General features: G+C 40.4%; 1 protein-coding gene across 1 annotated transcript in view; it reads left to right on the top strand.

Annotated features, from left to right (window-relative positions):
• LOC141010205 (uncharacterized) overlaps positions 1–25,249 on the top strand; it is a 39,236-nt gene that overhangs the window by 11,844 nt on the left and 2,143 nt on the right. Inside the window, exons 5-7 of the mRNA XM_073483080.1 lie at positions 2,261–3,791; positions 8,539–8,970; positions 12,984–13,415. Coding sequence (XP_073339181.1) covers positions 2,261–3,791; positions 8,539–8,970; positions 12,984–13,415 — 2,395 coding nt within the window. The remainder of the gene's footprint in view (positions 1–2,260; positions 3,792–8,538; positions 8,971–12,983; positions 13,416–25,249) is intronic.

Here is a 25,249-nt window from a genome sequence, read left to right as displayed (position 1 = left end):
TGTTGAGTGAAGGATCTGTACAGTTATCAGACAGTGAACACCAGACCGACACGCCCCCGCTCCGCGCCGCCGGCTTATCCGTTCACACTGGTTCGGCTCGCCAATACTGTGCCTCTCCGGAGGCGCATCAGAGGTGCAGCGAAATTTCACGAGTAACGAGGCTATTTTTAAAATGTAAGGAGTAGAAAGTACAGATAATTGCGTGAAAATGTAAGGAGTAGAAGTAAAAAGTTGGCTGAAAAATAATTACTCCAGTAAAGTATAGATACCCAAAATTTCTACTTAAGTAAGGTAACGAAGTATTTGTACTTCGTTACTTGACACCTCTGATAAAAACATTATAAAAGTACATCCGGTGGTTTGGTGCCCACCTGTTTACTGAACATATGAGGAGTAGTTAACGTTTATAATCATCAGAGGACGTTACAGGCGTTGTTTCTGGTTCCTGTCTGTTTCCTGAATATATTCGTACGTGTGTAAATGAGAGACATTAACTTACAGCACTTTGTAGAAGGAGCTTTGTAAAGTTCACTCCATTCACTTGTATTAGTTCACGGGGCAGATCTGCCTCCTCCAATATGGCGGCGACGTCGACGTATCGCAGCAGCGGAACAACCCGCTCAGTGAGGTGTCTCTGTATATATGTCTATGGTTTTATCTACTAACCACCATAGACATGGATCTATTATAGATCCATGCCATAGACATATATACAACAACTCCACCACTGCTTCCTGGCTGCTGGAGACCATGACTTGCTTGTCAGAAAGACGTCGTTGGTGTAGACACTTGTCACTCAAACATGTCTGACCAATGGGGAAGCACCCGCCCACTGCGGTACGTTTGTGTCAAAATGATTTAAACAAAAAAAACGATTTCAAAACTTTTTTCACTTCAAATCGAAAAAAAAGTTCAATAAAAAAAACAACACTTGAAATGATTTTTTTTTCATTTAAACAGTTTTTTCTTTCATTGAAAATATATATTTTTTTGATTGAAGCAACTTTTTTGGGATTGAATAATTAAGACACAAATGTCCTACCCACAACATGGTCCAAACACAAAAAAGATTACTTCAATCAAAGAAAACATTTTCAATCCAAAAAAAAGTGTTCAAGTGCAATTTTTTGAGTCTCAAATATTTTTTTGCATTCAAAAACATTTTTTCTATGATTGAAAAGGTTTATTTTTTGATTGAAGTGATTTTTTTTTATTGAAAATATTTTTTGTTTGTTTGAAGCAACTTCTTTTTTGATTGAATTATAAAGACACAAATGTCCAACCCATAATATGGCCCAAACACTAAACAACAATACTTCAATCAAAAAAGTTGCTTCAAACAAATAACCTTCACTTCTATCAAAGAAAACATTTTCAAGCAAAGAAAAACAGTGTTCAAATGCATTTTTTTGAGTCTCAACTATATTTTTGCATTCAAACACTTTTTTTCTTTGATTGAAATGGGTTTTTTTGATCGAAAATATATTTTTTGATTGAAGCAACCTTTTTTTTGATTGAATAATAAAGACACAAATCTACCTTCATACACGGCTGGGCTCCGTTCTGTAGAAGACCGCAGCCAAACTCCACTCAAAAAATGCTGATTTTACACACAAAACGTTCAGAACAATATGAGGAGCACTGAAACTCAACAGAAAGAGGTGTGTCTCATTGAACCTATTATGAAGACATGTTGGCATTGGTTTTGAGTCAGTGGGTCAGATGAGCTGGAAACTATTGGGAAAAATGTACATTTTGCATTCAAAACATTCATAACAAGGAAAATGATGTTTTTTGCCAAATGCTACAAACACCGGAACCAAGGTATGAAATACAGAGCAGAAAATATTTCACAGAAGAAGCTATTCCAGCTCTTTATGATGAGACGAGAGGAAAGGTGGAGGATCGCTCCAGTCTGCAGAGAGAATTGTGCTCACCTGCGATGGATGGACTTCACGGGCCACAGAGTCCTACGTGAAGCAAGGACTGCCCATTTTATTGATAACGAGAGGGAAACGCACTCCTACATACTACAAACAAGAGGGACGAGACTCATACCGGTGCTAATCACCACTCAGAGAAGTGCACTCACCTCTGAGCATGCTGTTCAGTTGCTGTTCAGTTGCTGTTCCTGAAGAAGAACATGCATATTTGAGGATGAATTGAAATGTGCTCAGGTTTACATAATACAAGTTACTACAAATAAAGGTTGATTGGTTGATTAAATAATCTCTGCCTTTTGTTCTCTGTCCCTCCAGAGCTCCCACAGCAACATGTCTGTAAGGAGGAGGAGGTTCTCACTGACCAGCAGGTTTGTAACCAGGAGAGGAACTCCAGCCTGGACCAAGAGGACCCAGAGCCTCCAGAGATTAAAGAGGAACTCTGCACCAGTCGGGAGGGAGAGCAGCTTGTACTGAAGGTTGAGACGGATACCGTCATGTTGACTGCAACTTATGAAGAAAGTGACCACAGTGAATCAGAACCAAAAAGTGACCACCAGCTCCTCTCTAACAACTCTCATGTAGCTGAGAGCCAAGATCAGAAAGGAGGAAAACATGGAGATTCAGGATCAGCTGGAGATGGAGAGCCAAAACAAAAGAAAAGACATCACGGAAGCAAAAGTCACAGTGATAATGCAAAAAACTCTACCTCATCAGACATTTGCCATAACACTCACCCAGGTAAAACGTCTTTCAAATGTGACACATGTGGAAAGGCTTTTAAGTTTAAGTCCCGATTGAATGCACACCTAAGAACCCACACAGGTGAGAAGCCGCATTCTTGCAAAACATGTGGGAAAGCTTTCAGCCAAAGTGTTCACTTAACAGTCCACATGAGAATCCACACAGGTGAGAAGCCTTTTAACTGTGAAATTTGTGGGAAGTCTTTCAACCGAAATGGTAACTTTAAAATTCACATGAGAATCCACACTGGTGAGAAGCCTTATACTTGCAACACATGTGGGAAGACTTTCAGCCGAAGTGAATCCTTAACAGTCCACATGAGAACGCACACAGGTGAGAAGCCTTATTCTTGCCAAGTATGTGGGAAGACTTTCAGCCAAAATGAAAACTTAGCAGCCCACATGAGAACCCACACAGGTGAGAAGCCGTATTCTTGCCAAACATGTGGGAAGACTTTCAAGACTCATGGTGAATTGAATGTGCACATGAGAACCCACAAAGGTGAGAAGCCGTATACTTGCAAAATATGTGGGAAAGCTTTCAGGTGGCGTGCAAACTTAATAGTCCACATGAGAACCCACACAGGTGAGAAGCCTTATTCTTGCCAAGTATGTGGGAAGACTTTCAGCCAAAATGAAAGATTGAGAGCTCACATGCGAACCCACACAGGTGAGAAGCCGTATACTTGCAAAATATGTGGGAAAGCTTTCAGGCGTTCTGATCACTTAAAAGTCCACATGAGAACCCACAGAGGTGAGAAGCCTTATTCTTGCCAAACATGTGAGATTAAAGAGGAACAGGAGGAACTCTGCACCAGTCGGGAGGGAGAGCAGCTTGTACTGAAGGTTGAGACAGATACCGTCATGTTGACTCCAACTTATGAGGAAAGTGACCACAGTGAAGCAGAACCAAAAAGTGACCACCAGCTCCTCTCTAACAACTCTCATGTAGCTGAGAGCCAAGATCAGAAAGGAGGAAAACATGGAGATTCAGGATCAGCTGGAGATGGAGAGCCAAAACAAAAGAAAAGACATCACGGAAGCAAAAGTCCCAGTGATGATGCAAAAAACTCTACCTCATCAGACATTCACCATAACACTCACCCAGGTAAAACGTCTTTCAAATGTGACACATGTGGAAAGGCTTTTAAGTTTAAGTCCCTATTGAATAGACACGTCAGAACCCACACAGGTGAGAAGCCTTATTCTTGCAAAACATGTGGGAAGACTTTCAAGACTCATAGTGAATTGAATAGACACGTCAGAACCCACACAGGTGAGAAGCCTTATTCTTGCAAAACATGTGGGAAGACTTTCAAGACTCATAGTGAATTGAATGTGCACATGAGAATCCACACTGGTGAGAAGCCGTATACTTGCAAAACATGTGGGAAAGCTTTTACTCGAAGTGGTGACTTAACAGTCCACATGAGAATCCACACAGGTGAGAAGCCGTATACTTGCAAAACATGTGGGAAAGCTTTCAGCCAAAGTACTTACTTAACAGTCCACATGAGAACCCACACAGGTGAGAAGCCTTATTCTTGCAAAACATGTGGCAAGACTTTCAAGACTCGTGATGAATTGAATCGGCACATGAGAATCCACACTGGTGAGAAGCCGTATACTTGCAAAACATGTGGGAAAGCTTTCAGGTGTTCTGCTCACTTAACAGTCCACATGAGAACCCACACAGGTGAGAAACCATATACTTGCCAAACATGTGGGAAGACTTTCAGCAAAAATGAATCCTTAGGAATTCACATGAGAACCCACACAGGTGAGAAGCCGTATACTTGCAAAACATGTGGGAAAGCTTTCAGGTGTTCTGCTCACTTAACTCGTCACATGAGAATCCACACATTTGAGAAGCCATAATTTTGAAAGACCTGGGGGAAAAGTTTCTCTGATCAGTCTGCTTTGAAGAGACATTTGAGGACACGTACAGGCGAGTAGCTTTGTATTTGCGAAATATGTTGGAGGTGATTCAGTTCTAGTGTTTCATGCATAATTCCAGAACTTTAACTTGAAATTATATACTTGAAAAATCCTCAGAGGCTCAATATACACAGGAGAAATGATGAGCTGAAAGCTGAATGTGTACAATTTCCCATTGAGAAGATGTCACAATATGTTTCTGTGTCAATATCTTCATGCTGATTTGCCCATATTTGTGTAAATGTTGATTAAAAAGTCGAGTTAATCGGTCTCATGTGTCCCACGTATTATCGCTTCTCGTGTCATGCTTTTCTATAAACATTTATATGTTAAATACTTGTAGATTTTCCAGTAGCTTCCATGTAAGTAACCAAAAAGTAAGCTGTTAGTTCAAAGTAGCAGTTTAGAAAAGAGTGGCACATTTCTTTGTGGGATTAAGCAGAGCAGATCTACACCTTAATGCAAGGAGTACAACAAACATAGTGTAAACACACTGTGTAAAAACAGTATAAAAATGGTGTTAAATATAGTTAATTAAATTCATATAGATAAATTTACGAAATGGAAAAAGATAAAGAATAAAATAAAAGTATTTGGGAGTTTGCTTAGCAACTGGACAACATTTTTTGTCCTAATATTTATCCAGGTTTAAAAATGTAGTCAGATATATTTTTGAACAGGTTCTGAATAAAATGTGTTCAGTCTGAAGCGGAACTTAAAGCCTCCGCAAGTGAGGGGACCCGGAAGGTGGAGAGCAGGTGATTTGGGTGTTGTTTTGGCCTAATCTGAGTTGTGACTGGATCAGAATGGGAAGTTGTAGTAGACTGTCGGAGGATGAGGATTTGGAGACGGAGTGTGAAATGAGTGCGAGCAGGAAAGGTGGAGGAGGGAGAAGTATGATTAAGAGAATGTCTGGAAATAGGAAAGAGTACGGTGTAGGAACACATGTCCCTCGTCTCTGCTATTAATTGAGGCCTTGTTCTAAGTGGAAGGCAAACATTCCTTTACAGATAGGAGCTGACTTTGCCTTGCAGTCTCTCTCCTCCTCGCTTGGCAAGGAGGACGTTGTTTTCTTTACAATAAAGCCGTCAGATAGATGTTTCCCAGGAGACTCCCTATGGTTATTTACAACTATCTAACATCGTCTGTCCTCCTTCCCTCGGAGACAGCCACATTCCTTTCTTTTCTGGTCAATCGAGGTTCCTCATCAAATCAATCCACTCTCCAGGCATCAAGAGGAACAGAGAACTGTCACAATCATGTGTTATAAAGGAAAGTCTTTGCAATTGTAAATGAGACTAACGACGGCTGATGTTCTGTGTTCTCTCCTGATCTAATTAACACACACATGCTCCAGAGTAAAAGTACTCTGGGCCCCAACTTGACACTCAGTAGTTTACGACCACGCTTTTCTCTTATCTGTGGAGGTTTCTGCACTTATCCAGGTTTCAACCAAGTTTTAAATAACCATTAAGCTAGAATCTCATCCCCTTAATTTTAACAAATTAGTAAACAGGAAAAAAAGTTCATAAAGGTGATTTTTCCCGCGTTTCTCTGCGATGAAGTTTGTCTGAGATAAAGTTTTCTGTGTGTAAATGTCCTGTGTTTGGAGGAACCACAGCATCTCCTGATGGTGAGTCCTGGTACGATTGGGACAGACTTTCAGGAGATCTATTGTTTAAATACCTCATCTTTCTATTACCAGTAAATGTCTCTGATATGCCCTGTTTAATAAGTATTAGGCTAGAACTAAAAGAAATATGTAAGTGATTAGTTCTTCAATAATCAAGTGTGTTTAGACGTTTTGATCAAGTTTTAATTCCTTTTTGAAATGCCTTTTTCTTGCCAAACATGTGGGATGGATTTCAAGACTGCATTAAATCAACAAAAGAGATTCCACACAGGTGAGAAGCCTTTTACCTGTGAAAATTGTGGGAAGGCTTTTGGGTTGGGTTCTTACTTAACTCGTCACATGAGAACTCACACAGGTGAGAAGCCACAATTTTGCGAAATATGTTGGAGGTGATTCAGTTCTAGTGTGTCATTCATCTTGAAAAATCCTCAGAGGCTCAATATACACAGGAGAAATGATGAGCTAAAGGCTGAATGTGTACAATTTCCCATTGAGAAGATGTCACAATATGTTTCTGTGTCAATATCTTCATGCTGATTTGCCCATATTTGTGAAAATGATAATTAAAAAGTCGAGCTAATCGCTCTCATGTGTCCCACTTAGTATCGCTCCTCGTGTCATGCTTTTCTATAAATATTTGTATGTTAAATCTTTGTAGTTTTTCCAGTAGCTTCCATGTAAGTAACCAAAAAGTAAGCTATTAGTTCAAAGTAGCAGTTTAAAAAAGAGTGGCACATTTTTTTGTGGAATTAAGCAGAGTAGATCTACACCTTAATTCAAGGAGTACAACAAACATAGTGTAAACACACTGTGTAAAAATAGTATAAAAATGGTGTTAAATATAGTTAATTAAATTAATATAAATAAAAGTATTTTGGACTTTGCTTAGCAACTGGACAACATTTTTTTGGTCAAATTATTTATTGAAGTTTAAAAGTGTAGTCAGATATGTTTTAAACAGGTTCTGAATAAAATGTGTTCAGTCTGAAGCGGAATTAAAAGCCTCCGCACTTCCCCTGTCGGAGCTTAACAGCGTGACACCCAGCGGAAGTAAACAGTAGCAGCTAGCAGCATTAGCTGCCTGTGTGTAATGAACGAAGTGGAAGACGGTACTGAGTCACAGCGCAAATCATTATTGAATTAGTAATTAAAGAACAATGAGTTCAGTTGAGAGTTTGAGAGAGTTTGTCAACGAGCGACTAACTGCTGCTGCTGAAGAAATATTCCGAGTGTTTAAAACAACTATCGTCCAGTACGAGGAAGAGATCGATCGGCAGCGCGTCCTGCTGGATATCTGCTGGAAACCCCAAGTAAAGTTACACAGGACAGGTGAGGACAAGTTTATTATTTTAACAACACTAATGTTCAGAGCCCTGGAGTGGCCATAGAGGGGGAGATATGCATCGCAGCCACGTTTCACTACATGGAGCGAACAGACGAGTGTTTCCCTCGTGTTGGTTCATTCCACTCCGGGACTCCGGAGGTTCTGAGTGCCCGCTGCACGGCTGGGCTCCGTTCTATAGAAGACCGCAGCCAAACTCCACTCAAAAAATGCTGATTTTACACACAAAACGTTCAGAACAATATTAGGAGCACTAAAATTTAACAGAAAGAGGTGTGTCTCATTGAACCTATTATGAAGACATGTCGGCATTGATTTTGAGTCAGTGGGTCAAATGAGCTGGAAACTATTGTGAAAAACGTAGATTTTACATCCAAAACATTCATGACAAATATAAGGAGCACTAAAATCCATTTAACGAGGTGTGTCCTAGATTTTACATTCAAAACATTAATAACAAGGAAAATGATGTTTTTTGCCAAATGGTACAAACACTGGAACCAAGGTATGAAATACAGAGCAGAAAATATTTCACAGAAGAAGCTTTTCCAGTTCTTTATGATGAGACGAGAGGAAAGGTGGAGGATCGCTCCAGTCTGCAGGGAGAATTGTGCTGACCTGCGATGGATGGACTTCACGGCGACAGAGTCCTACGTGAAGCAAGGACTGCCTATTTTATTGATAACGAGCGGGAAACACACTCCTACATACTACAAACAAGAGGGATGCAGGAGACTCATACCGGTGCTTATCACCACTCAGAGAAGTGCACTCACCTCTGAGCATGCTGTTCAGTTGCTGTTCAGTTGCTGTTCCTGAAGAAGAACATGCATATTTGAGGATGAATTGAAATGTGCTCAGGTTTACATAATACAAGTTACTACAAATAAAGATTGATTGGTTGAATAAATAATCTCTGCCTTTTGTTCTCTGTCCCTCCAGAGCTCCCACAGCAACATGTCTGTAAGGAGGAGGAGGTTCTCGCTGACCAGCAGGTCTGTAACCAGGAGAGGAACTCCAGTCTGGACCAAGAGGACCCAGAGCCTCCAGAGATTAAAGAGGAACAGGAGGAACTCTGCACCAGTCGGGAGGGAGAGCAGCTTGTACTGAAGGTTGAGACGGATGCCGTCATGTTGACTCCAACTTATGAGGAAAGTGACAACAGTGAAGCAGAACCAAAAAGTGACCACCAGCTCCTCTCCAACAACTCTCATGTAGCTGAGAGCCAAGATCAGAAAGGAGGAAAACATGGAGATTCAGGATCAGCTGGAGATGGAGAGCCAAAACAAAAGAAAAGACATCAAGGAAGCAAAAGTCACAGGGATAATGCAAAAAACTCTACCTCATCAGACATTCACCATAACACTCACCCAGGTAAAAAGTCCTTCAAATGTGACACATGTGGAAAGGCTTTTAAGATTAAGTCCCGATTGAATACACACCTAAGAACCCACACAGGTGAGAAGCCTTATTCTTGCCAAACATGTGGGAAGGCTTTCAGGTGTCGTGCTGACTTAACAATCCACATGAGAACCCACACAGGTGAGAAGCCTTATACTTGCAAAACATGTGGGAAAGATTTCAGGAGTCGTGCTCACTTAACAATCCACATGAGAACCCACACAGGTGAGAAGCCGTATACTTGCAAAACATGTGGGAAAGCTTTCACTCAAAGTGCTGTGTTAACAGTCCACATGAGAACCCACACAGGTGAGAAACCGTATTCTTGCAAAACATGTGGGAAAGGTTTCAAGATTTGTGTTGAATTGAAGCGGCACATGAGAACCCACACAGGTGAGAAGCCGTATACTTGCAAAACATGTGGGAAAGCTTTCAGCCGAAGTGCTCACTTAACAGTCCACATGAGAATCCACACAGGTGAGAAGCCTTATACTTGCAAAACATGTGGGAAAGATTTCAGGTGTCATGCTCACTTAACAGTCCACATGAGAACCCACACAGGTGAGAAACCGTATTCTTGCAACACATGTGGGAAGACTTTCAAGACTCGTGGTGAATTGAATCAGCACATGAGATTCCACACAGGTGAGAAGCCGTATACTTGCAAAACATGTGGGAAAGCTTTCGGCCGAAGTGCTCACTTAACTCGTCACATGAGAATCCACACAGGTGAGAAGCCGTATACTTGCAAAACATGTGGGAAAGCTTTCGGCCGAAGTGCTCACTTAACTAGTCACATGAGAATCCACACTGGTGAGAAGCCATAATTTTGAAAGACCTGGGGGAAAAGTTTCTCTGATCAGTCGCTTTGAAGAGACATTTGAGGACATGTACAGGCGAGTAGCTTTGTATTTGGAAAATATGTTGGAGGTGATTCAGTTCTAGTGTTTCATGCATAATTCCAGAACTTTAACTTTAAATTATATACTTGAAAAATCCTCAGAGGCTCAATATACACAGGAGAAATGATGAGCTGAAAGCTGAATGTGTATAATTTCCCCTTGAGAAGATGTCACATTATGTTTGTGTCAATGTCTTCATGCTGATTTGCCCATATTTGTGAAAATGATGATTAAAAAGTCGAGTTAATTGGTCTGATGTGTCCCACTTATTATCGCTCCTCGTGTCATGCTTTTCTACAAACATTTATATGTTAAATACTAGTTTTTCCAGTCGCTTCCATGTAAGTAACCAAAAAGTAAGCTGTTAGTTCAAAGTAACAGTTTAGAAAAGAGTGGCACATTTCTTTGTGGAATTAAGCAGAGTAGATCTACACCTTAATACAAGGAGTACAACAAACATAGTGTAAACACACTGTGTAAAAACAGTATAAAAAATGGTGTTAAATATAGTTAATTAAATTCATATAAATAAATGTATAAAAGTATTTGGGAGTTTGCTTAGCACCTGGACAACATTTTTTGTCCAAATTATTTATTCAGGTTGAGGTGTCTGCTGTTAGATGCAGCATACTTGTTAGGTTAAATCACCTGAAACATTATTAGAAACACACACAAAGAGAGTCAGACAAGGCGTTCAATTTCTTACTCGCGAAGAGAGCGTCAGGAGACGTGCAGAGTTACATATCCCCAAAACGCTCTGCCCGTTCCGTCCATCTCCTCTCTTTTTATTAAGCAAATTGGTGTTAACATGCTGTTCCTCTTTCAGAGATCAGTTAAAGGTCAAGCTTACATGGGAGCGCTGTTCCTCTTTCAGGGAGCATTTTAAGGTCAAGTATCTATATCCTCTTATCAGACAGAAACACCTCCTGACATTTATATCAACATTAACGTTCCTCTTGTCACAGATACTACAGTTAGAGCGTCTCGCTTCCTCACTTCCTGTTTTACACTCGAGCCTTGAGTGAGTCACTTCCTAAAAGAACAGGATGTGAGGTGTTGCTTAAGCACAGGGGAATTACAGCAGAAGATGTTAATAGATTTAAGCACATGATATTGGCAAACTTAATGAGCATATGCATGGCATAAACAAGCATGATATATTTTATCCTTATCAATACTTATACAAATGGTTTGTATTAGGAGAATATATTGGAATGTTAATTGCTGTTTGGGCCTTCCTGATTTGGAGGTTATTTGGTTAGGGGTACCAGGATACTGACATAATGGTGCTACTGTCAAGATAACATGTACCAGATATTAGATCAGCAGAGGCATGGAGGCCCTGGGTCAGAGGTGAAGAGCAGTATGGTGGGGCACCCTAGAAGAGGAGCCTCTCTTGTTTTTCTGTCCCTCTCTTAATATGAACCATATGATATAACTAAGTTTTTGACCAAAACAAGCTCGGTATATAAGCAGCTGTCTGCATATTGTCGTCAGAATTTCATTATTCGGCTGGAGACTCTCCAAGTAACGTGTTACTTGTTTACGATACTGAACTTATTGTAATAAATTTGTTATACAACTAAGACAGTGTCGGCGGAGTTTTTCTTCAAACATCTTCAACGGCATCGCCACTGAATAAACGACGAGGTTTAAAAGTGTAGTCAGATATGTTTTAAACAGGTTCTGAATAAAATGTGTTGAGTCTGAAGCGGAATTAAAAGCCTCCGCGCTTCCCCCGTCGGAGCTTAACAGCGTGACACCCAGCGGAAGTAAACAGTAGCAGCTAGCAGCATTAGCTGCCTGTGTGTAATGAACGAAGTGGAAGACGGTACTGAGTCACAGCGCAGCTCATTATTGAATTAGTAATTAAAGAACAATGAGTTCAGTTGAGAGTTTGAGAGAGTTTGTCAACGAGCGACTAACTGCTGCTGCTGAAGAAATATTCCGAGTGTTTAAAACAACTATCGTCCAGTACGAGGAAGAGATCGATCGGCAGCGCGTCCTGCTGGATATCTGCTGGAAACCCCAAGTAAAGTTACACAGGACAGGTGAGGACAAGTTTATTATTTTAACAACACTAATGTTCAGAGCCCTGGAGTGGCCATAGAGGGGGAGATATGCATCGCAGCCACGTTTCACTACATGGAGCGAACAGACGAGTGTTTCCCTCGTGTTGGTTCATTCCACTCCGGGACTCCGGAGGTTCTGAGTGCCCGCTGCACGGCTGGGCTCCGTTCTATAGAAGACCGCAGCCAAACTCCACTCAAAAAATGCTGATTTTACACACAAAGCGTTCAGAACAATACCAGGAGCACTAAAACTCAACAGAAAGAGGTGTGTCTCATTGAACCTATTATGAAGACATGTCGGCATTGATTTTGAGTCAGTGGGTCAGATGAGCTGGAAACTATTGGGAAAAATGTACATTTTACATTCAAAACATTCATGACAAGTATGAGGAGCACTAAAATCTATATAACGAGGTGTGTCCTAATCACCCAGTGTATTAATACAATTTGGCATTGGTTTGGAGTCAATTGGTCAGATGACCTGGAAGTTATTGAAAAAATTTTAGATTTAACATTCAAAACATTCATAGCAAAGAAAATGATGTTTTTTGCCAAATGCTACAAACACTGGAACCAAGGTATGAAATACAGAGCAGAAAGTATTTCACAGAAGAAGCTATTCCAGCTCTTTATGATGAGACGACAGGAAAGGTGGAGGATCGCTCCAGTCTACAGAGAGAATTGTGCTCACCTGCGATGGATGGACTTCACGGGCCACAGAGTCCTACGTGAAGCAAGGACTGCCCATTTTATTGATAACGAGTGGGAAACGCACTCCTACATGCTACAAACAAGAGGGACGAGACTCATACCGGTGCTAATCACCACTCAGAGAAGTGCACTCACCTCTGAGCATGCTGTTCAGTTGCTGTTCAGTTGCTGTTCCTGAAGAAGAACATGCATATTTGAGGATGAATTGAAATGTGCTCAGATTTACATAATACAAGTTACTACAAATAAAGGTTGATTGGTTGATTAAATAATCTCTGCCTTTTGTTCTCTGTCCCTCCAGAGCTCCCACAGCAACATGTCTGTAAGGAGGAGGAGGTTCTCGCTGACCAGCAGGTTTGTAACCAGGAGAGGAACCCCAGTCTGGACCAAGAGGACCCAGAGCCTCCAGAGATTAAAGAGGAACAGGAGGAACTCTGCACCAGTCAGGAGGGAGAGCAGCTTGTACTGAAGGTTGAGACGGATACCGTCATGTTGACTCCAACTTATGAGGAAAGTGACAACAGTGAAGCAGAACCAAAAAGTGACCACCAGCTCCTCTCTAACAACTCTCATGTAGCTGAGAGCCAAGATCAGAAAGGAGGAAAACATGGAGATTCAGGATCAGCTGGAGATGGAGAGCCAAAACAAAAGAAAAGACATCAGGGAAGCAAAAGACACAGTGATAATGCAAAAAACTCTACCTCATCAGACATTCACCATAACACTCACCCAGGTAAAAAGTCTCTTAAATGTGACACATGTGGAAAGGCTTTTAAGATTAAGTCCCTATTGAATAAACACGTAAGAACCCACACAGGTGAGAAGCCTTATTCTTGCCAAACATGTGGGAAAGCTTTCAGCCGAAGTGCTCACTTAACAGTCCACATGAGAATCCACACAGGTGAGAAGCCTTATACTTGCAAAACATGTGGGAAAGATTTCAGGTGTCGTGCTCACTTAACAGTCCACATGAGAACCCACACAGGTGAGAAACCGTATTCTTGCAACACATGTGGGAAGACTTTCAAGACTCGTGGTGAATTGAATCAGCACATGAGATTCCACACAGGTGAGAAGCCGTATACTTGCAAAACATGTGGGAAAGCTTTCACTCGAAGTGCTGATTTAACAGTCCACATGAGATTCCACACAGGTGAGAAGCCGTATTCTTGCAAAACATGTGGGAAAGCTTTCAGCCACAGTACTCACTTAACAGTCCACATGAGAACACACACAGGTGAGAAGCCATATACTTGCAAAACATGTGGGAAGACTTTCACTCGAAGTGCTGACTTAACAGTCCACATGAGATTCCACACAGGTGAGAAACCATATACTTGCAAAACATGCGGGAAGACTTTCACTCGAAGTGCTCACTTAACAGTCCACATGAGAACCCACACAGGTGAGAAGCCATATACTTGCAAAACATGTGGGAAAGCTTACAGCCAAAGTGCAGACTTAGTAATTCACATGAGATCTCACACAGGTGAGAAACCATATACTTGCCAAACATGTGGAAGACTTTCATTCGAAGTGTTAACTTAACTCGTCACATGAGAATCCACACAGGTGAGAAGCCGTATACTTGCAAAACATGTGGGAAGACTTTCAGGTGTCCTGGTCACTTAACAGCCCACATGCGAATCCACACAGGTGAGAAGCCGTATACTTGCAACATGTGTAGGAAGACTTTCAAATCTTGTTCAGAATTAAATCAACACATGAGATTCCACACAGGTGAGAAGCCTTTTACCTGTGATACTTGTGGGAAGGCTTTCGTGCTTCGTCCTCAGTTAACTCGTCACATGAGGGTCCACACTGGTGAGAAGCCGTATACTTAATGTTTTAATGATTCATGTGATTTGTGTTTAAGACAGTCCACATTAAGCCATGGTGACATTCTGGGAAAGGTGAAACACGATTTGAAACATTAAAAATGTTAGTTTAGTTTTAGTTAGTTTCTGTGAGTTTTTAGACTTGGATTCTAATAATAATAAGTTAAAGCAGTTCACCACTCAGAGCGACTGAAGAAGACCATCATCATCGTCTGTTACATGTTAATCTTGTTTAGTTGCCATCTCATTTATTTAAATGAAAATAAATATATTTAACCGTATGTCGTTGTCTGTGGAGGTTTGTTTTACTGTGGAGAACCAATGGTAACTGTGTGTAGAAGCCACTACTGCAGTAATGAGATTAAATAAATTGATTTGAATGAATTGATATTGATTAAAGTTAACCTTGTCTAGTCGAATTTGATTAATTTCCTCCAGATTAGTCAAAGAGATAAAAGAACGGAGGTGGTGCTCCTATTCACGAGTGCTTTATTAATCTCAAGTGATTAATACATTAATTTATGTGTAGTGTTTCTCCTACATTGGCATGAGGATAAGTTGACAGTACCCAGATGTTACTCCTCATTAAGAAGAGATCTTAAATGTTGAGTATGAATGGGAGGAATTATTACTGCAAAAAACAAACATTTATATGTTAAATACTTGTAGTTTTTCCAGTAGCTTCCATGTAAGTAACCAAACAGAAAGCTGTTAGTTCAAAGTAGCAGTTTAGAAAAGAGTGGCACATTTACAAGGGGTACAACAAACATAGTGTAAACACACTGTAAAAACAGAATAAAAATGGTGTTAGGTATTGTTAATTAAATTAATATAAATAAAATGGGAAGTTGTAGTAGACTGTCGGAGGATGAGGATTTGGAGACGGCCTGTTGGTAAAATGCAAGAATAATGAGCAGAGAAATAAAACAATGAAACTGTTATCAGTATGTAAAAAAGAAATAGTGGAAAAAAAGATAGTTGGGGAGAGGAGAGGAACTAGGGGAGTGATAACTGGAATCCCTGTTGGAGAAAACCTGGAGGAGCTCAGGAAAGTGCTGAAAGGCGGAACGGTCACAGGAATTAGACGGCTCCAGGCCTTTAGAAATGGGGAAAAAGTTGATAGTGAATCTGTTCTGCTACAGTTCAAGGATGAGGTGCTTCCTGGGAAAATGATGGTAAGATACATGAGTTTTAGCGTAAGAGAATATGTTCCTGCTCCACTAAGATGCTATAAATGTCAAGCAATATGGTCATACCGCTAATGCGTGCAAAGGGAAACAGAGATGCGGAAGATGCGGAGGAGAGCGTGCGTATGGACAGTGTGGCAGCAAGGATGCAGTTAAGTGCTGTCATTGTGGAGGGAACCACACAGCAGCATATGGGATGCGGGGACAGCCTTCCATTCTGAAACACCCCCACTCCGAAACACCGCTGTTCCGACTTTCAACTTCAAATTACTTCCCAATAGGGTTAGGGTTAGGGTTAGGGTTTCCCCAATAGCCTTTTCGCGGATGCGTTGTCAGGAAGCAGGCAGTAGAAGTTCAACAAGTAAAATCAGAGTGGAAAGTGACATATGAAGAGGCTGTGCAGATATGTAACAATGAAAGAAGAGAAGAAGGAGTCAACCAAAGCAAACATGAAACAAGTGTGGCTTCAGGCCGGGCACAAAAGGACAATGCAGGAGTGCCAATGGACAGATTAGTGCTATTCTTAGCTTACGTCATCAACTGTTCAGAGCAAAGGAAAACCAAGACAGAGACAATCAAAATCATAGTTAAGGCAGCAGCTAAATTCCTTAACATGAAAGATTTATCACGGGAAAAGGTACAGACTGACCTTAGCCACGGAGAAAGGACCTCGGAGGCAGCTTCGCAAATCATAACATAGTGTTGATACTTCAATGGAACGCCAGGAGTCTGACAGCGAATGGACAGGAGTTTACAGGATATATTGATCATTTAGAAAGGAAATGCATTCAGGAAACATGGCTCAAAACAGTTAGAAAAAGGAAAACTAGAGTTAATATTGGAACACTGGAGAGGTAATATCATCTGGTGTGGGGATTTTAATGCATATAGCACAGTGTGGGGGAAAAGAAGATTTAAATGGAGAGATTTTAGAGGAACTAATAGATGAGAAGGAATTGGTGTGTTTAAATGATGGAGTAGGCACAAGGGTTAATTTGGGGAAGGGTACAGAGTCAGCAGTAGACCTTACTTTGGTATCACAGTCACTGGTCGGGAAGAGTAATTGGGAAGTATTCAAAGGAAGCACTATAGGGAGTGATCACTCTCCAATATTTATAGGTGTTGGAGTTGAAAGGGAGATGAAACAGGACAAGAGAGAAGGAAGATGGAAATTTGAAGAAGCAAATTGGAACAAGTATAGAGTATTAGCTGAAGGACTTTGACTGACTTTGCCTTGCAGTCTCTCTCCTCCTCACCTGGCAAGGAGGACGTTGTTTTCTTTACAATAAAGCCGTCAGATAGACGTTTCCCAGGAGACTCCCTAAGGTTATTTACAACTATCTAACAACATCTGTCCTCCTTCCCTCGGAGACAGCCACATTCCTTTCTTTTCTGGTCAATTGAGGTTCATCATCAAATCAATCCACTCTCCAGGCATCAAGAGAAACAGAGAACTGTCACAATCATGTGTTATAATGGAAAGTCTTTGCAATTGTAAATGAGACTAACGATGGCTGATGTTCTGTGTTCTCTCCTGATCTAATTAACACACACATGCTCCAGAGTAAAAGTACTCTGGGCCCCACCTTGACACTCAGTGGTTTACGACCATGCTTTACTCTTATCTGTGGGGGTTTCTGCACTCATCCAGATTGAAACCAAGTTTTAAATAACCATTAAGCTGGAATCTCATCCTCTTAATCTTAACAGTTGTCTGTAAATGTCCTGTGTTTGCAGGAACAGCAGCATCTCCTGATGATGAGTCCTGGTACGATTGGGACAGACTTTCAGGAGATCTATTGTTTAAATACCTCATCTTTCTATTACCAGTAAATGTCTCTGATATGCCCTGTTTAATAAGTATTAGGCTACAACTAAAAGAAGTTCAATTAGTTTACAAGTCAGAGCCTAAGAACCACCACTCAAAGCGACGAAGAAGACCATCATCTTTATTAAGATCATCATCTTTGATAAAGACGTTTCAGTAACGAGCTGTTTCAGAAACTGTGCAAGCAGTTTCCAACGAAAGACAGACTCTTTGACAAGCCAGACCGGCTCTGCCCCCCAACGCACAAAGGTAGTCTGTTTCACAAAAAGGAAAATTCAGGATCAGATTCAACTTAAAATGTATGGAGAAAATTTAGAAAGAGTAGAATGTTTCAAATATCTACGTATCTGGTTCGACAAGAATCTTACTTGGAAAATTCACATAGGGACAATTGTTGGAAAATGTAAAAAAAGTACTGAATGTTGTTGATGTTTGAGGGGTAACGAGTGGGGAGCAAATAAAGTGTCTCTGAAAGCTGTTTACATTGGGCTAATCAGGGCAGGTCTTGACTATGGCTGCACAATTTACCAGTCTGCTTCAAAAACTTTACTAAAAAAATTGGATACACTTAGATATCAGGCCTTGAGACTCCGCTGTGGTGCTATTAATACAACCCCAGTGTCAGCCTTACAAGTGGAGATGAATGAAATGCCATTAGAAATAAGAAGAAATCAGATTTCACTAACATACTGGGCAAACCTAAAGGGACATAAGGAGAGTCAGCCCACTCAGAAGGTGTTACAGATGTGTCAAGAGAAGGAAAGAAGACAGTTGAAGAGCTTTGGTTGGATGATGGGGGATGCAGTATAGAAATAGGGATAGGGGATTTAGTGTTAAGCCCCACTGTACCATCCTCCACTGTCCCACCTTGGCTATTAAGAGAGATAGAGGTAGACATACATCTGTTAGCAGTAGGTGATTTGTTAATTTTTAACAGGGGGATGGCTCAATGGGAGCAGCACCCTGCCCCGACACACCTATGTGCACCTCCCAAAGGACATTGTTGATGCCTTAACCACAACTGTGGCATTTCTAATTTTACAACTCCATTTTATCCAGTTATCTTCCTTCTCTCCCTACTACAATTGTCTTTTTTTATAACTGTATTAAAGTAACAAGTAAATACACCTTTAAATTGCACACAGATATATCAGTATCGGTGTATATATTGTCCGATATGCACTGATATGATAACCTTATATTTAAAAACTATAATGCAGAAAACCATGCTTGGGCTAATTTAAAATTGGTGTAATGACATAGTTTGTCCAGCAGAGTGCGCTTCAACGGGGCTAAAACAGCTGGTGTCAGGAAATGTAACAGCTGCTCACTAATGGTTGAACTACAAACCAGCACAAACATGACAATTACCAACAGAACATAAGCCACCATGTTCTGAACAGACACTAAAAACACTTGCAGAAAGTAACATTTTAGTTTTAGAAAAGGAAACTTGTTGTGCTCCTCCTCTACAGAGAGACGCGCTGGGGATCCACCGGAAGCTGCTCTATGACGTCGCGTCTGCTACAGGTTTTGTTCCGCCCTCCGCACGACGTCATACCATGAATGTATGAAGAGAACCAGGCGGGAACGTTTCAGAACCGAGCCTTTGGCCTGCCCGATTTTGTTGACTTGCTCAGATTTTGACGTTTTTATACAATCGGGAGTCTGCACACGGTGTTTTATTTTGAAAATTGACCGGATGCTCTATGCCGTGCACGGCTCAACTGTGCGCCGTCGATCGCGGCCGCTTGTGATTTGTAACACACTTTCTGCTACTAGGGGATGGAGAGTGATGCAGGTTAACAAGGGGGATGCTTTTTGGTAATTTTGCTAACAAGGGGGACGGCATCCCCCCTCATCCCCCCTCATATCGCCTACTGTCTGTTAGAAAGGAAGAAAGGGAAAAGTATAAATAGGAATCAGGTTGATAGATATATAGAGGAACATTATTCAACATTTACTAAAGTATATACTGATGCATCAAAGACAACTAACAACAGAGTAGCAGTTGCGTTCACCATCCCAGATTTAAATATTGTGTCAATTAAAAGAATCAGTAATAACATCGGTATTTACGGGAGAAATGGTAGCTATTCTTTTAGTACTTGAGTGGGTGGAAAGAAATAAACTAAAGTACTAATAGGATCAGATTCGAGCAGTTCATTAACCAGTCTCAAAAACATGCAATCAGAAACAAGACAAGATATTCTGGTGGAAATAGCTCAAACTGTATAAAATTACCAAAGCAGGAGTAAATGTGAAGAATATGACAGTAAACTATAGTAAGGCGGAAGTTAAAAGCATAATCAAAGTAGAAATGAAAAAGAAGTGGCAGGAGGGTTGGAACAAGGAAAATAAAGGTAGAGTGTTCTACAGTATCCAAAGGGAGGTAGGAAGGATGAGAGAAAATAGTAGAAGTAAAAAAGAAGAAGATATAATATCAAGAATGAGATTTGTATGATGAAAGTAATTGGGAAACATGAAACTGGTATGTGTGAACAGTGTAATTATCAAGAAACAGTTGAACATGTCATTATAAATGGTCCTAAGTAACAGCGGCAAAGGAGGATTCTGAAAGACAGACTCAGTAGAGAGCAAATCAAATTCATCAAATGTTTTAATCAAAAGAATATAGGTATTAATGTTATCATTTTCATTGTTTATTTATTTATTTATTTATTTATTTATTTTTTATTATTTTGATCCTCTACCAGTAGTCGTAGTATTCCATTCTGATCCACACTCCAGTTCAGACGGTGGCGGTAATGCACAGCTAAAAGTTGTTTGCCGACCGCCATGAAGAAGAAGAAGAAGAAGAAGAAGAAGAAGAAGCCTCCGCACTTCCCCCGTCGGAGCTTAACAGCGTGACACCCAGCGGAAGTAAACAGTAGCAGCTAGCAGCATTAGCTGCCTGTGTGTAATGAACGAAGTGGAAGACGGTACTGAGTCACAGCGCAGCTCATTATTGAATTAGTAATTAAAGAACAATGAGTTCAGTTGAGAGTTTGAGAGAGTTTGTCAACGAGCGACTAACTGCTGCTACTGAAGAAATATTCCGAGTGTTTAAAACAACTATCGTCCAGTACGAGGAAGAGATCGATCGGCAGCGCGTCCTGCTGGATATCTGCTGGAAACCCCAAGTAAAGTTACACAGGACAGGTGAGGACAAGTTTATTATTTTAACAACACTAATGTTCAGAGCCCTGGAGTGGCCATAGAGGGGGAGATATGCATCGCAGCCACGTTTCACTACACGGAGCGAACAGACGAGTGTTTCCCTCGTGTTGGTTCATTCCACTCCGGGACTCCGGAGGTTCTGAGTGCCCGCTGCACGGCTGGGCTCCGTTCTATAGAAGACCGCAGCCAAACTCCACTCAAAAAATGCTGATTTTACACACAAAACGTTCAGAAAAACACGAGGAGCCTTCCCACAATTTTCACAGGTAAAAGGCTTCTCACCTGTGTGGAATCTCATTTGTCGATTTAATGCAGTCTTGAAATCCATCCCACATGTTTGACAAGAAAAAGGCATTTCAAAAAGGAATTAAAACTTGATCAAAACGTCTAAACACACTTGATTATTGAAGAACTAATCACTTACATATTTCTTTTAGTTCTAGCCTAATACTTATTAAACGGGGCATATCAGAGACATTTACTGGTAATAGAAAGATGAGGTATTTAAACAATAGATCTCCTGAAAGTCTGTCCCAATCGTACCAGGACTCACCATCAGGAGGTGCTGTGGTTCCTCCAAACACAGGACATTTACACACAGAAAACTTTATCTCAGACAAACTGCATCGCAGAGAAACGTGGGAAAAATCAGTTTTATGAACTTCTTTTCCTTTTTACTAATTTGTTAAAATTAAGGGGATGAGATTCCAGCTTAATGGTTATTTAAAACTTGGTTGAAACCTGGATAAGTGCAGAAACCCCCACAGATAAGAGTAAAGCATGGTCGTAAACCACTGAGTGTCAAGGTGGGGCCCAGAGTACTTTTACTCTGGAGCATGTGTGTGTTAATTAGATCAGGAGAGAACACAGAACATCAGCCGTCGTTAGTCTCATTTACAATTGCAAAGACTTTCCTTTATAACACATGATTGTGACAGTTCTCTGTTCCTCTTGATGCCTGGAGAGTGGACTGATTTGATGAGGAACCTCGATTGACCAGAAAAGAAAGGAATGTGGCTGTCTCCAAGGGAAGGAGGACAGACGATGTTAGATAGTTATAAATAACCTTAGGGAGTCTCCTGGGAAACGTCTATCTGACGGCTTTATTGTAAAGAAAACAACGTCCTCCTTGCCAAGCGAGGAGGAGAGAGACTGCAAGGCAAAGTCAGCTCCTATCTGTAAAGCAATGTTTGCCTTCCACTTAGAACAAGGCCTCAATTAATAGCAGAGACGATGACGATGTGATGATACATGTGATGATACATGACGGTTAAATATTGAATCTGTGTCTATAATAACCAGATCCTGACATGTAAATGTGATGTCTGTCTACCATACTGTCAACTTAAATATGGACAACTGACTGCATAATATATTAATCAGAATCAGAAATACTTCATTAATCCCCGACGGGAAATTGCTTGCGTTACCGTCACGTATCATGACAGTAGCAGCGTTACATACGTTGGCAGCTGTAAACACTCATAAAAACCAGAGGTGTCGAAAGTATTCACATTCATTACTCAGGTAGAAGTATAGATACAAGGGTTTAAAAATACTTCTGTAGAAGTTGAAGTATCAACTCAAGCTTTTTACTCAAGTAAAAGTGTAAAAGTACTGGTTTCAAAACTACTTAAAGTATAAAAGTAAAAGTAATGTAAGGGAAAAAAATGCCATTAAGGACAAAAGCTTAGGCCGCGCCACAGGGGCCTATAGTGCACTACCCCACCTCCCCAAAAAAACATTTTTCTAAAAGCCATAATGACTATAATGTTATGGGGTGATGGATCGCGTACAAACCAATAGGGTGTTGGACAGGGTTGGAATTTCATCATTTTAGGGGCACCAAGGCCATTGAGTAAAATTCGATGGTTTTACCTTTCAGATTGATACCATAACAACCTAATTTATAATAAGATGTGGATTATGTATTAAAACATTTTTTAATACCAATATCAAGTTAATGTTACATTAGAAAACAGTTTTTTAAAGTACATACAAAAAAGAGTGTAAAAGAGTGTAATTCACACAGAAAGTCGGCGCCGCGGCTCCAAAAGAGGCGTGACGGTACACGTCATGATGATGACGTGTGTTTTTTTCAACATGTTTTCCCCGGTGTCCTCCTGTTAATCTAAACATGTATCAACTGACTGTTTATAATCATATGGATGCTGTTATAATGTGCTGTGATTGGGATCCTGACCCACCAAACATCCTGGAAAATGACAAAGTTACGTTTTTCTCTTAATTACATAATCGCCATCAGTAAACGGGATGCTGTCTGACTCTATCACTTGCGGGGAGGGAGGCTGTTTATGGGGGAAAGTTCACTGAAGTCTTCACCGCAACAAACAGTTGGCAAGTTAAAGTTTTTTGCTGGGGACAGACGCTGTTTTTCTGGCAGAAATGTGACGACGAGTCGGTCGGACAGACACTTCTCCACGAATAACTGCGGTATTTTTTTCCTCATATAAGTTGCCAAAGACACAACCAGTTACTACGTTACTGTTGTATGGTCATGTAACGTTGCTTTGTGGGACATTTATCTATATTTTGTTGAGTGAAGGATCTGTACAGTTATCAGACAGTGAACACCAGACCGACACGCCCCCGCTCCGCGCCGCCGGCTTATCCGTTCACACTGGTTCGGCTCGCCAATACTGTGCCTCTCCGGAGGCGCATCAGAGGTGCAGCGAAATTTCACGAGTAACGAGGCTATTTTTAAAATGTAAGGAGTAGAAAGTACAGATAATTGCGTGAAAATGTAAGGAGTAGAAGTAAAAAGTTGGCTGAAAAATAATTACTCCAGTAAAGTATAGATACCCAAAATTTCTACTTAAGTAAGGTAACGAAGTATTTGTACTTCGTTACTTGACACCTCTGATAAAAACATTATAAAAGTACATCCGGTGGTTTGGTGCCCACCTGTTTACTGAACATATGAGGAGTAGTTAACGTTTATAATCATCAGAGGACGTTACAGGCGTTGTTTCTGGTTCCTGTCTGTTTCCTGAATATATTCGTACGTGTGTAAATGAGAGACATTAACTTACAGCACTTTGTAGAAGGAGCTTTGTAAAGTTCACTCCATTCACTTGTATTAGTTCACGGGGCAGATCTGCCTCCTCCAATATGGCGGCGACGTCGACGTATCGCAGCAGCGGAACAACCCGCTCAGTGAGGTGTCTCTGTATATATGTCTATGGTTTTATCTACTAACCACCATAGACATGGATCTATTATAGATCCATGCCATAGACATATATACAACAACTCCACCACTGCTTCCTGGCTGCTGGAGACCATGACTTGCTTGTCAGAAAGACGTCGTTGGTGTAGACACTTGTCACTCAAACATGTCTGACCAATGGGGGAGCACCCGCCCACTGCGGTACGTTTGTGTCAAAATGATTTAAACAAAAAAAACGATTTCAAAACTTTTTTCACTTCAAATCGAAAAAAAAGTTCAATAAAAAAAACAACACTTGAAATGATTTTTTTTTCATTTAAACAGTTTTTTCTTTCATTGAAAATATATATTTTTTTGATTGAAGCAACTTTTTTGGGATTGAATAATTAAGACACAAATGTCCTACCCACAACATGGTCCAAACACAAAAAAGATTACTTCAATCAAAGAAAACATTTTCAATCCAAAAAAAAGTGTTCAAGTGCAATTTTTTGAGTCTCAAATATTTTTTTGCATTCAAAAACATTTTTTCTATGATTGAAAAGGTTTATTTTTTGATTGAAGTGATTTTTTTTTTATTGAAAATATTTTTTGTTTGTTTGAAGCAACTTCTTTTTTGATTGAATTATAAAGACACAAATGTCCAACCCATAATATGGCCCAAACACTAAACAACAATACTTCAATCAAAAAAGTTGCTTCAAACAAAAAACCTTCACTTCTATCAAAGAAAACATTTTCAAGCAAAGAAAAACAGTGTTCAAATGCATTTTTTTGAGTCTCAACTATATTTTTGCATTCAAACACTTTTTTTCTTTGATTGAAATGGGTTTTTTTGATCGAAAATATATTTTTTGATTGAAGCAACCTTTTTTTTGATTGAATAATAAAGACACAAATCTACCTTCATACACGGCTGGGCTCCGTTCTGTAGAAGACCGCAGCCAAACTCCACTCAAAAAATGCTGATTTTACACACAAAACGTTCAGAACAATATGAGGAGCACTGAAACTCAACAGAAAGAGGTGTGTCTCATTGAACCTATTATGAAGACATGTTGGCATTGGTTTTGAGTCAGTGGGTCAGATGAGCTGGAAACTATTGGGAAAAATGTACATTTTGCATTCAAAACATTCATAACAAGGAAAATGATGTTTTTTGCCAAATGCTACAAACACCGGAACCAAGGTATGAAATACAGAGCAGAAAATATTTCACAGAAGAAGCTATTCCAGCTCTTTATGATGAGACGAGAGGAAAGGTGGAGGATCGCTCCAGTCTGCAGAGAGAATTGTGCTCACCTGCGATGGATGGACTTCACGGGCCACAGAGTCCTACGTGAA

Source organism: Pagrus major, chromosome 16 (genome assembly GCF_040436345.1).
Source record: "Pagrus major chromosome 16, Pma_NU_1.0".
NCBI classification, from domain to species: domain Eukaryota; kingdom Metazoa; phylum Chordata; class Actinopteri; order Spariformes; family Sparidae; genus Pagrus; species Pagrus major.
Note: the sequence above shows the minus strand (reverse complement) of the source record. Positions and strands in the feature narration are given on the sequence as shown.